Genomic DNA, 11,263 nt, shown 5'->3' with positions numbered 1-11,263 from the left:
GCTTACATCATCACTTAAGTTTAGATGGCAGGACATTAAAAACCTGCAAATTTTCCATTGCTTGGAAGTACTCAAAAGACTAGGCAACACTTCAGCATGACAATGCTTTTGAGGCAGCATAACAGCATGAAAAATGTTTTCAGAAAATTGTTTGTCTGAGTTGTGTTTGATACCATTGTGGGTTACAATTAGGTACAGTGGTGCCTCGCAAGACGAAATTAATTCATTCCGCGAGTCTTTTCGTCTTGCGATGTTTTTCGTCTTGTGAAGCACGGTCCGTCGCAACTGCGCCTCTTCAAGCGGCTTTAAGAAAAAAGCGAACAAACTCGCAAGACGTTTTCGTCTTGCGAAGCAAGCCCATAGGGAAATTCGTCTAGCGAAGCAACGCAAAAACCGAAAAACCCTTTCGTCTAGCGAGTTTTTCATTTTGCGAGGCATTCGTCTTGCGGGGCACCACTGTATATGAAAAGGCAAGGTACAGTATACAAAAGGATGTCAGGAATGAACAAGAATTCTTGGCAAAGGCTTTGGTGATTAATATGGAAAATATTGTTTTATTCCCACATCACTTCTGCATGAAAGCCAGCTTTTGAAAAATCGTTGAACAAAAACCCTTCATGGATTTGCTTCGTATGTGAACACCACCTAACAGCCCATAGCAAAGTATCTTGACAAGGCAAACTCATTACGAAATCAACCAAGCTCTGGACATGTCCGAAGATTAAGGCTTTCTGGGAGATGATATATAATGAACTGAAAAAGGTATTTAAATATACCTTCCTTAAGAAACCAGAGGCCTTTCTCTTGGGCATAGTCGGACAATTGGTGTCAAAGAAAGATAGAACGTTCTTTATGTATGCGACAACAGCAGCAAGAATACTCATCGCAAAATATTGGAAGACACAAGATTTGCCCACCTTGGAAGAATGGCAGATGCAAGTGATAGACTACATGGAGTTGGCAGAAATGACTGGCAGAATCCGAGACCTGGGAGAAGAATCAGTGGAAGAGGACTGGAAGAAGTTCAAAGACTATCTGCAGAAACACTGCAAAGTTTATGAATGTTAAAATAATGTTGGTTTTGGAAATAATATGGCATTAGTGATATAGCTTAAGAAAAAGTGCAAAACGTAACAGAAAAGGAGGAAGAATCAAGGTTATATTATGTCGAAAGTAAATAATATTATAAAGGTGGTTAAGTACAAGGGGAAAGCTTGAAGACATAATAGAAATGAACCTAACAATTAGAAACGAGTTTCTGAAAGAGGGTAAGGACTTGCTGTACCTGATTGGGTAAAGAGGAACACAAAAAAGGGAGGCGTGAGGAAGTCAAGAAAGGAAGTTAATTAGGTATGATTTCAAAAGTTGGAGTTTTTATGTTTTGTTTTTGGTTGGGTGAAATTTTTCTTTCATTGGATTCTATTTTGATGTGTTTTAAATGTACTTTTGAATATGTTTCTTTTTTCTTCTTTTCTTCTTTTATGTGATTTCTTTATATTTCCTTTTTGTAAAAGCCTAATATATTTTTTTAAAAAAAAAAAACAAAATCAACCAAGCTCATTCTTGAGAACAGTTCCCTTTTTTCTACACTAAGTTTTGTGATGCTAGAAAGCTTTCGCTTTCAGCAGACCAAATGAGCCACAAAGCAAGTTCATGACGACCCACTTCGTTTCATACATGAAGCAGTTAGACGATTTCCTGAAATGCTGCCTCAGTACCTCATTGTTGCCAAAGTCAGAAAATACACTATAATTTCTTTAAAACACTTTAAAACGGTATGTTGTGTCTCATCTTTGGATGGAAAGAAGATAAAGTCGCAACCAGAGAAGGATGGCAGATTAGGTTGATGGATTGTGCCGAAATGGCAAAAATGACCGGAAGAATCAGAAATCAGGAAGACCAAAATTTTAATAAGGAATGGGGGAAATTTATAATTTGTCTTAAAAATCATTGTAAACAGTTAAAATCGTTAGTAGGATTGGAATAACACTTGTAGTTTAACGGTGAAGTTTGGATATAATAGAGATGTAAAAGTTCTGGATTATTTATTAAAGATGCAGGAGGAAATGACTAACAATAGGACCCACAAGGGGGAGGAGAGAAATCCAGATTCTTTGGAATCTTGTTTTTATGATGTTGGATATGCGATTGTAAAACTTTAATTTGACAAACCAAATAAATAAATTTGTAAGAAAATAAAAACAAAACAGTACGCTGTGCTCTAGTAGCCAAGCTACATCTGCATCACAGTGCCCCATTAACAGTGGATAGGATGGAGAAATAACTTGGGTCATCAAGCGTCTTACAGAGGACTTGGTGCCTTCTCTGGAAAAACCTTTTGGAAGAGAGAAACCCAGCTGGAATAAAGCTGCACTTCACTGTGCCCCCATCTCTTCCCTCTCCATCGGCCAACACAGACCCAAATCCCCAACCTGGGTATCATGTCACATCCTGGCTGAGAGGCTCAAAGAGGATGCATCCATTTACTGAGAGTACACACTGAGCACAAGCAAATATATGGAAATAAGAGAAATTGGGCAGATTAGGCCAGCAGGTGGCATCTCACTGTTTTATCTGATTGAAGGTATTCTCACAAACACGCATCAAAATAAAGACATCAACATGAACGTACACACAATGTGAGCCAAAATATGGCACTAAAAAGTGGTAAAGTCCCTTTGAAATGATTCAGGAGTCAAGGTTCAACAAAACTCAACTTTCTAATCAATAAGGGCTGCCAAGAGGTGCAATTCAAGGAGAGGCATGCCTAGGCTGGTATAAGGAAGCTTCCAATGCATGTAGTTTGAGCTCTGTGAAGGAAATATAGGGTATAAACGCTTTAAATAAATATTGTATATAGACTGGCAGCCCTACCTAGAGTTATGAGGGATTGAACCTGGGAGCTTGGTGCATACAAACTGTGTTCTATACAGCTCTGTTCAGTTAGTGTTCAGTTACATTAACACCAACAGGCACATAGTCAAGTGTCACCAAGGTATGTTCCAGAACTCTAGAAAGAGGAGTGTGCTTATTTATGTCAAGTACAAACTTGAACAGTTACCCAAAAGACATGGTAATTCTTAACTGGCTATTGCCTAGTTGACACCAGCACCAGGTATCAATTTGCCTGAACTTAAGAAGAATAGAAGCCATTCTATGCACATCTTAGTATTGAGTTTTTATCACAAATCGGGTCAAAGCAGCTGAAGAAACAGTCATATGGCCATACGAGGTGCACATAAAAATGAAATTTTATTTGCTGACTATTTATTCTTTTTTGGGAGGAGGAGGAGCAGCAGCCTTCTGCAGCTTCTTCACTTCGTGCTTGATGATTCTGTTTCTCTGTAAGGAAGCAAAATTATACAGCCGTAAGCAGGACTCACGTTTTCAACCTATCTAATGGACTTTATTAGTTACTCGTAAGTGGGCAACTGAAAGATTTAAGTATTACAATGCAGGTTGGGGTTATTTTGCTTGAGCAGCAGTCAACGGTTTTCTGTTACATTTTACAAAAGTTATGCTTGTAGAGACTGCGCAGAAAGGACTGCAGAAGTGCACACTGAGTGACAAAACTTCTAACTGGTCGGGCGCAGCCCTATGATGAGGCAACTGCTTCAGTCATCAGATCTGGAGGGGTGAAAGACAGTCCTTGACCCCCACTTTGAGGTTGGAGCACCACTGCAGTGAACCTTTAAACACGCTTTGCCAACGTCACATAAAATGGTGGGGCTGCCTCACCCACAATGCCTCACTCTGATGAATGACGCCTTCCTTGGAGTGCACAACAGGGAGGGGAAAAGATGGAGAGGGAAGTGGGAAGTGAAGGAAAAGGCAGCCATCTAGATCAGTGTTTCCCAACCTTTTTTGGGCAAAGGCACACTTGTTTGCTGAAAAAAATCTCGCGGCACACCACCATTACAGCCCCGTGACGTCAGCACGCAGCGTCACGCCGGGAGGGACGCACAAAAGTGAAAGTTTTCAATTTTTTCCCCTCCCCCTTGCCGGGGAACCTCCAAGCTTTGGGGGTGGGGGGGGAGGCAGCAAAGCGAGGGACTGAGGGACGGCGGCAGCTGAGGCGGCGGCGGCTGTTGTGGTGGTGGCGGCGATAGCGGGCGGAGGAGGGGGCGGCGGCGGGGCCGAGGTGGCCGGCGGCGGCGGGGGAGGCGGCGGCGGGTGGAGCAGGAGGGCGGCCGAGGCCGGTGAGGGAGTAGGGTTGCCCGGGGCTTGAGGAGCCGTCGCCGGGAGTTGCTGCTGCTGTTGTTGCTGCTGCTGCCTGGACATGCCGGCCTCCTCCTCGTCCGCTGTCTCGCGCTCCTCCCTTTTGCACGCGCTGCCCCGCCGCCGCCCCATTGGCTGGGTCCTGTCAGCTGATCCTGTGTGTGTGTGTGAGGGGAGAATGGAGAGAGAAACCTCGGCACCACCACCGCGGAGCCGCCCCCGGCTCGACGCGGATCCTCGCCGCCGCCGCCTCTCACCGCCCGACTCGCCCGCCTCCCTCCCACGGCACACCAGCCAACCTCTCACGGCACACTAGTGTGCCGCGGAACACCGGTTGGGAAACACTGATCTAGATAAAACACCGCTTCCCTGTTTTCCAGTGTAAAAACTCCCAAGGCAGCAGAGATAACCCTAGAGCGAGCGAGGATGGCAAGTTGTGTGCCATCCACACATGGCTAGCAGCTGTATTTGGACCCACTGCAGTTTCCATTGTGGGGTCTCTAAATGCAGCCCTGCATATAAATTGCAGCCCATCTAATCAAACCCAGAACATGAAACTACAAAGTGCTCACACTGATATGCAGGACAGTTCTATTCAAATAGTTAAAGGATGCATGGTTATTCAAACTACAAAAGAAAAGGAATATAAAACTAGATTACCAGCAGTTTTGCTTTTACATACCATTTTCTTGGCCTTCATGACCTTGTAACGATCAAAATCTGACATCTTGGCTTTCTGTGGAAAGATTTTCCAGGGCAGACAAAAAATAATTGTTGGAAACATAACCATCTTGCTAAATAATGCTGAGTTTTGTTCAAACTTCCAAACTTGTTTTCAACCCAACGAAATACATATCTCATGCCTGCCAATTTAGCTTCTGAGCATTCTTATTTATCTTGTCAATTGCATTTATATCCTGTCCTTCCCCCAGCAAGGTCAGGGTAGTGTACTTAGTTCTGCTCGTTTCTCCTTTTTATCCTCACAACTCCCGTGAGAGGCAGAGTTCGAAAAACACAACTTTTGAGTTGAAAAACACAACTTTTGAGCCGCCTGGCCCCAAAATGGCAGCTATGCATTCCGTATTGGTGGCCGTATGCCTGGTTTAAGGAGCTGTTTGGCGCCCAGCTTAGATATCTGAGTTTCTAACACTGTTAGGTGTGAGAGAGAATTCTTCCACCAAGGACTACAAGGTAGGCCAGTTACCTGTTCTGAACGGTACTTCAGAGAGCATGCGGAACAGCTTTGTTTATTGTTAATTATAGCTATTTTTACTGGCCCTTCAGAAAACCAATAACCCAGCAAAAAACAATTAAGGTTTTAAGAGTGGGGGAGAAAGAGTCACCCCGATTCTGAAAGTCTATGAAAGTAGGTACAGTGGTACCTTGGTTTTCAAACTTAATCTGTTCCGAGAGTCCGTTTGACTCATGAAACAGTTCAAAAACGAAGGCGTGGCTTTCGATAAATGTTCGCAAACTGGAACACTCACTTCCAGGTTTGTGGTGTTTGGAAGCCAATTTGCAAGGGAACCTAGCCATTCGACTACCAAGGTACCACTGTACCAGGCAAACCTACCTAGTAAGAGCATACTACAGAGAAGAGGAGGGGTTTTTCAGTGCTGGCACCCAAAGAGTCATCCATTGCAAAACCTAAAGGTCCTGTCCTAAATTAACCTAACATACCAGGAGCCAGGCACATAGATAGATGGCCTTTTAACTGAATAGATTGAGATGCAACCATGTTGACCTGCTGGTACGTTTGCTGGTAGTAATCATTCAGTTGCCCAAGCAACAGCTTATTTAGCTAGATTAGCATCAGTATCTCAGCCCAATGTTGCAGACTTCATGCTACAGTATTTCAAAAACATACCTTCTTCCTGGCTTCAATTTTTTGTGCCCATCTGGTAGTTTTCCACTTCTCATTAATGTTTTCCTTCTCCCAAGCAGCTCTCACATACTTTTGACGAGCACTAATTTAAGAAAAAACACCAAAATTTGTTACTGAAACAAAACACAAGCTCTCATTTTCAGATGAATCTCAGTAGCCAGCATCAAGGCACTGAAAAACATTCTACAATGCATTTCCCCAATAAGACTCTTCACTTAATAGTAAGGAGTAAAAGCTTTGTAGCAACCGTACATCTGCCCCTTCAAAATGTAGTCTCATAAGAGCCGTTTAGGAAAAGTAACAGTTCAGATCATAACATGGCTTGAAAAATTCTCTGCGTGGGACTTTTTGCTTTGTAAGGACACAGTGGTCACAAACAGCAGGTTCTTTATATAGGCAGCTCTTAATAACAATGATTATGTCATAGTTTCAGCAGACATGACCCTATCATGCCAGTCAATTTTTGGGGAGGGTGGGGGGGAAGGTTTGTGAAGTAAGGGCTGGTACCCATTTTTAACAAGCTAGCAAACTAGGACCTTCAGCCCAATTATAGCAGGATACCCTTCAAGCTGATACCAAGTGAAGTCTTCCTCTAAAATGGAGTGAAGTCCTTTCCATCTTTCCATCTCATTTTTCCAGATGGAAAGAAGACAAGGTCCCTATCAGAGAGGAATGGCAAAGCAAACTGATGGACTATGCTGAAATGGCAAGGCTGACTGGAAAACTCAGGAACCAAGAGGATAAAAACTTTACAAAAGAATGGGAAAGAATATAAGTTATCTAAGAGACCACTGTAAGCAGTTGGAAACATTGGCAGGATTTTGATTTCACTTGTAGCTAAGAAATACCATGGACAATATGGAGTGATTTAAAAGTTAGAATATGGAAGAATATGCAGTTGTAAATAGTTCTAACGTTTTGACTCCCGAATGCTGGAAACAGTGACTTCTGGTTTGCGAACTATTTTTGGAAGCTGAACATCTGATGGCACTTCCGCAGCTTCCAATTGGCTGCATGAGCTTCCTGCAGCCAATGAGAAGCTGCGCTTTGGTTTTCAAACATTTTGGAAGTCGAACAGACTTCCAGAATGGATTTCGTTCGACTTCCAAGGTACAACTGTATATGGATTTATATTTGGATTTTTATAACCTTGTATATGTAAAATCAAATAAAAATGATTTCAATAAAATGGAGGAAAGTCCTATGAAACCACACATATTCAGCAAAGATTTCAGCCAATGCTGAACATGATAAACTGTTAAGAGAAGTATGATGCACTTTGGTATAGCAGTAACAATGCAAGCTATTTCCACAATTTTCCACATTTAGAGAGGAAGTGATGCTAGATTAAAAAACAGACCTGTGAGGAAACTTGAGAACAAAGTCAGTCAACTGCATGCACTTGAAGGGCATAGCTTGCCTTCGGACACCGCTGCAAGGACCATCTACTAGTGCCTAAAGAAAAGAGAAGGCTTTCAACAGGACTCTTGGATTCAGGGAGAAAAATACAATGTTGTTTTGCCAGTCTAAAAGGAAACCTGAATTGATTTAGATTCTAAATTGAAGTGCAGAAAATTGAACAGAGAAAGGCAAACAGCACCAGTTGAAACAATTATAAAGCAGCAGTGTCTTGAAAGCCAGAAGTTCCCTTGCTACCTTAGTAGCACCGCTTCTTTCTGCACACAAGTGGCAGAAAGAAAAGCATCTATGGCAACCTTTTAATGGCTAAAGTAGCCATCTAGAATGCAATCTGACACACAATTTCCCTGGGAATAAACCCAACTGAATATAGTGGGACTGACTTCTGAGTAATCATGCATGGGATTGCACTGCACACGTTGGACAAGGCAACTGATAAATGACAGACTACACAAGAATTTGTGAAAAAAGTTAAATGTCTGCAAGTCTACCTTTAGCACAACCCCACCTAAATCTTAGGTAATTGCTCAGTGTCACAGAGCACACATAGATCAGTCATAGGAACTAGAAGCTTGAGATCTTCAAAAAGACTTACATGGTTTTTTTTTAAAGGCAAACTAAGGACCACCTGCACCCATACCCTTGTACATTAAAAACAACAGAGGGCCCTCCTCATTTGTCTGCCATTTAAATTAGTGAAATTGTCAGGCAGAAGGAAGAGGCACTTTTGACTGTTGACTTCAACATTTTGGAATTTATTGTCTGTCCGCCTCTGAAAAATCACCACCCTCCAGACTTTTAGAAAGGTTCTAAAGACTTGTTTCATGCGGCCTATACATAATTGGTTTTTTCCTGTAGTGCTATATTAAATGGATGATTTAGTAACTAATTATATATTTTAGGCTGGATATTTTATTATTACTGGGTCACTTCAGCACTCAAGTACTTGAAAGGACTTTGCATATATGTTATTGCTATTATTTTTGGAAATATTTATCATGTAAACCATCATGGCAGAGCTTGGCTCAGAAAGGTGGCCTGCAAGTATTTCAAATAAAAAGGAATGTTTATTAAAATAATAATAATAATAATAATAATAATAATAATAATAATAATAATGGCACTGACTCTGTTCCTTCTCAGTCATCAAGAGGCACACAAGGAAGCATTCAAACTTACCCTGTTCTGATCAATAACATCCACAATCGCTACCAGCTTGCCCGCATGTGGTCCAAAAGAAATATAGGCAACTCGGCCAATCTCAACGTAGCGTTTGAACACCTTAAAGAGACAGAAAATTACTTAAAACAACTTACAATGCTGTAATGCTGGGCACTTAGGAACAATTTGAACTGTGAACAGTGCAGGATTTACATATAAGCTAAACAAGCTATAGCTTAGGGCCCCACTCTCTTGGAGTCCCCCCAAAAAGTTTAAAGGAAAGAAACTGGATGTACATTTACAAAATATAAGATAGAAAACAAATAAAATAAAGCCCACATACAGCAACAGTATTTCGTGTTGTGTGGGCTCCTATGATGCAAGTAACGGGCCCCGCCTGCCAGCCTGCTCCCTAAAACATCACTTGTTTGCTCATTTCTATATACAGGGTTCAGTTACCTATTAGGTCCATAAATTACCATGTAGCATATATTCAACACAAAAAAACAGCAACAATTTATTTATTCTGCAAGTAAGTCAGATTCTGGAAAAGGGAGGATCTGGAGGCAAAGGGATCTCCCACATTCAAGTCAGTCAATGGCCTGCAAACATTCTGCAAGGCCAAGTGGCCACCATGTAACCGCCAGAAAGGAACCAGACAGTTATCTGGGGCCAAAGGTACAAGAGAAAGGTCACCTAGGGCTCTGGGAAAGAGAGCGCAAGCATGAACGTGCAAAGGTCTGGTGGCTCAGACTCCTCATAAAATCACAGTTAAATTATTCTCCAGAGTGAAGGATATCAGGAAGGACCACAGCCAATGCCATACAATAGTGGAATAGATTTCAAGATGGAACTAGGAATGTAATCTGTATTTACATCAAGTTTTCTTTAAAAAGTTACATAAAAAGCCACAGAAATTCAAGGTTGGTCAAGATTTCCCAAGGAGCAGATTTCAGGCGGCAGCTGCTGTTGCTCCGCGGTGCCTGGCTCTTCACATGCGAGCCGAAGGCTGGGTGGCACGAGGCGGTTGGCGGCGGGGCTCCCTCTCCCCGAGACCGCACTTTTCTCCGCCGCCACCCCGCGTCCCCATTCCTGCCCCCCCCCCTTTGGTCTACAGTGGTACCTCGGGTTAAGTACTTAATTCGTTCCGGAGGTCCGTTCTTAACCCGAAACTGTTCTTAACCTGAAGCACCACTTTAGCTAATGGGGCCTCCCGCTGCTGCCGCGCAATTTTGGTTCTCATCCTGAGGTAATATTTCTGGGTTGGCGGAGTTTGTAACCTGAGGCGTCTGTAACCTGAGGTACCACTGTATTACCTCCTCTCCCCCCCAAGCCTTACGGTCTCACCCCTCCCTCAAGCGAAGGCCCTTCCCGGCCCTCGCCTCGTCTCACGCCGCTCCCTCCCGGGCGCCTTCCCCGCCCCGCGCGAAGGGCAGGCCGCGCGGCTCCCCTCGACGGCCATTCCGGCCCCCACCCCAGTCGCCCTCGAGGTAAAGCCACGCGGAGGAGTCCGCGCTCACCATGATGGCCGCCTCACGAGCCGAAGGCCGCGGGGAGAAAGAAAGAGCTGCTTCCGGTCGCTTCGCGTATCCGTTTCCGCCGCTCTGTACTGCGCAGGCGCCGCGGGCGGGCCCTCATGCGTCGATTCTCCTCCTCGCTCGTTCGCCGGCTAGAAGTGGCGAAAGCGCAGCCGGTAAAGCGCATGCGCGGCAGCGGACGCGGAGGGAGGCGGGCGAATCCGAGCGCTCGGACAGAGCGCATGCGTCGCGAGCGTATCTGAAGTCCGAGCGCAGTTTGGGAATGGGGGAATACCGCTTGCTCACTAAGCGCGCGCGCATACGCGCGGAGCATTCTGTGTGCCGCGGGGGGATAAACTGGATTTAGAAAGGAAGCGAATATTCCGAGTAGTTGGACAGTCTTGAGATGCGTGGAGAGTGCAATGCTTTGCTGTGTGGTGGTGCTTTGCATGGCAAAGTAAAACCCAGGTGTCCGGAAAAACCCGAACGCAGGACAGCCCATATCGGAAGTGGGTTTGGGGCGATTTTCCTAAAAAAAAATAGATTTAAAATTCTTCTTTCTTTCTTTCTTTCTTTTTTGAAATTTTGCTCAACCACTTTGGGAAATTTTCGAAAATCGCGAAAAACCTGGGTAGGAAAAAGACAAGAAAAGAAAGCTCAACTGCTTTTGGGTCCGGATTTTCGCTTTTGGAAATATGGCAATCCTAAAATGACAGCATTTCGTCATCTGATTCACGTTTTGAATCGTAAAATAAAAGGTGCTGTACGTACTTGCAAGCTGTATATAACCTGAGCACACAAGTTTCCCCACCCTTTCAACATACATGGAATTGTAGCAAATAAAATGTGGAAAAAGAAGGGAAGTCATTGATATCTTAAGGATGTATAAATGAGTACTTTAAATTGTAAAACAGAAAATTTAATAAAAATTATATATATATATATAAATGTGGGAGGGGGTATTGTTTTTGTTTTTTATTATGTCATGTGTTTTTGTGTTTTTATATTGCAAACCGTCCCATGGTCCTCGGACGGTATAGAAATTTAATTGATGATGATGATG

At 43.4% G+C, this 11,263-nt stretch overlaps 1 protein-coding gene and 1 long non-coding RNA gene across 2 annotated transcripts; one reads left to right on the top strand and one right to left on the bottom strand.

Annotated features, from left to right (window-relative positions):
• Positions 1–464: 464 nt before the first annotated feature.
• LOC308570233 lies at positions 465–2,829 on the top strand. The gene is made up of 2 exons (XR_014001017.1): positions 465–712; positions 1,569–2,829. It is a non-coding gene; the product is annotated as an uncharacterized lncRNA (long non-coding RNA).
• A 404-nt stretch (positions 2,830–3,233) lies between these two features.
• Positions 3,234–10,356, bottom strand: RPL14 (ribosomal protein L14). Its single transcript, XM_081165011.1, has 6 exons — positions 10,204–10,356; positions 8,702–8,803; positions 7,464–7,558; positions 6,086–6,185; positions 4,901–4,954; positions 3,234–3,342 (listed from the first exon to the last, which is right to left on the bottom strand). Exons 1-6 carry the CDS (start codon positions 10,204–10,206, stop codon positions 3,268–3,270), a joined length of 429 nt encoding a protein of 142 aa, XP_081021137.1. The 5' UTR covers positions 10,207–10,356; the 3' UTR covers positions 3,234–3,267.
• Between the last annotated feature and the right edge of the window lie 907 nt (positions 10,357–11,263).

This window comes from Podarcis bocagei (genome assembly GCF_964188305.1).
Source record: "Podarcis bocagei genome assembly, chromosome: 12".
Lineage (NCBI taxonomy): Eukaryota > Metazoa > Chordata > Lepidosauria > Squamata > Lacertidae > Podarcis > Podarcis bocagei.
The sequence above is the reverse complement of the archived record's forward strand: the minus strand, read 5'-3'. Positions and strand labels throughout refer to the sequence as shown.

What these genes read in the sequence shown, in the direction of transcription:
- RPL14 (XM_081165011.1), bottom strand. An exon ending in ATGTTATTGATCAGAACAGG is followed by an intron (nt 7,559 to 8,701) that starts GTAAGTTTGAAT and finishes TCTTTTCTTTAG; the next exon opens with GCACTAGTAGATGGTCCTTG. An exon ending in GTTCTCAAGTTTCCTCACAG is followed by an intron (nt 6,186 to 7,463) that starts GTCTGTTTTTTA and finishes TTCTTAAATTAG; the next exon opens with TGCTCGTCAAAAGTATGTGA.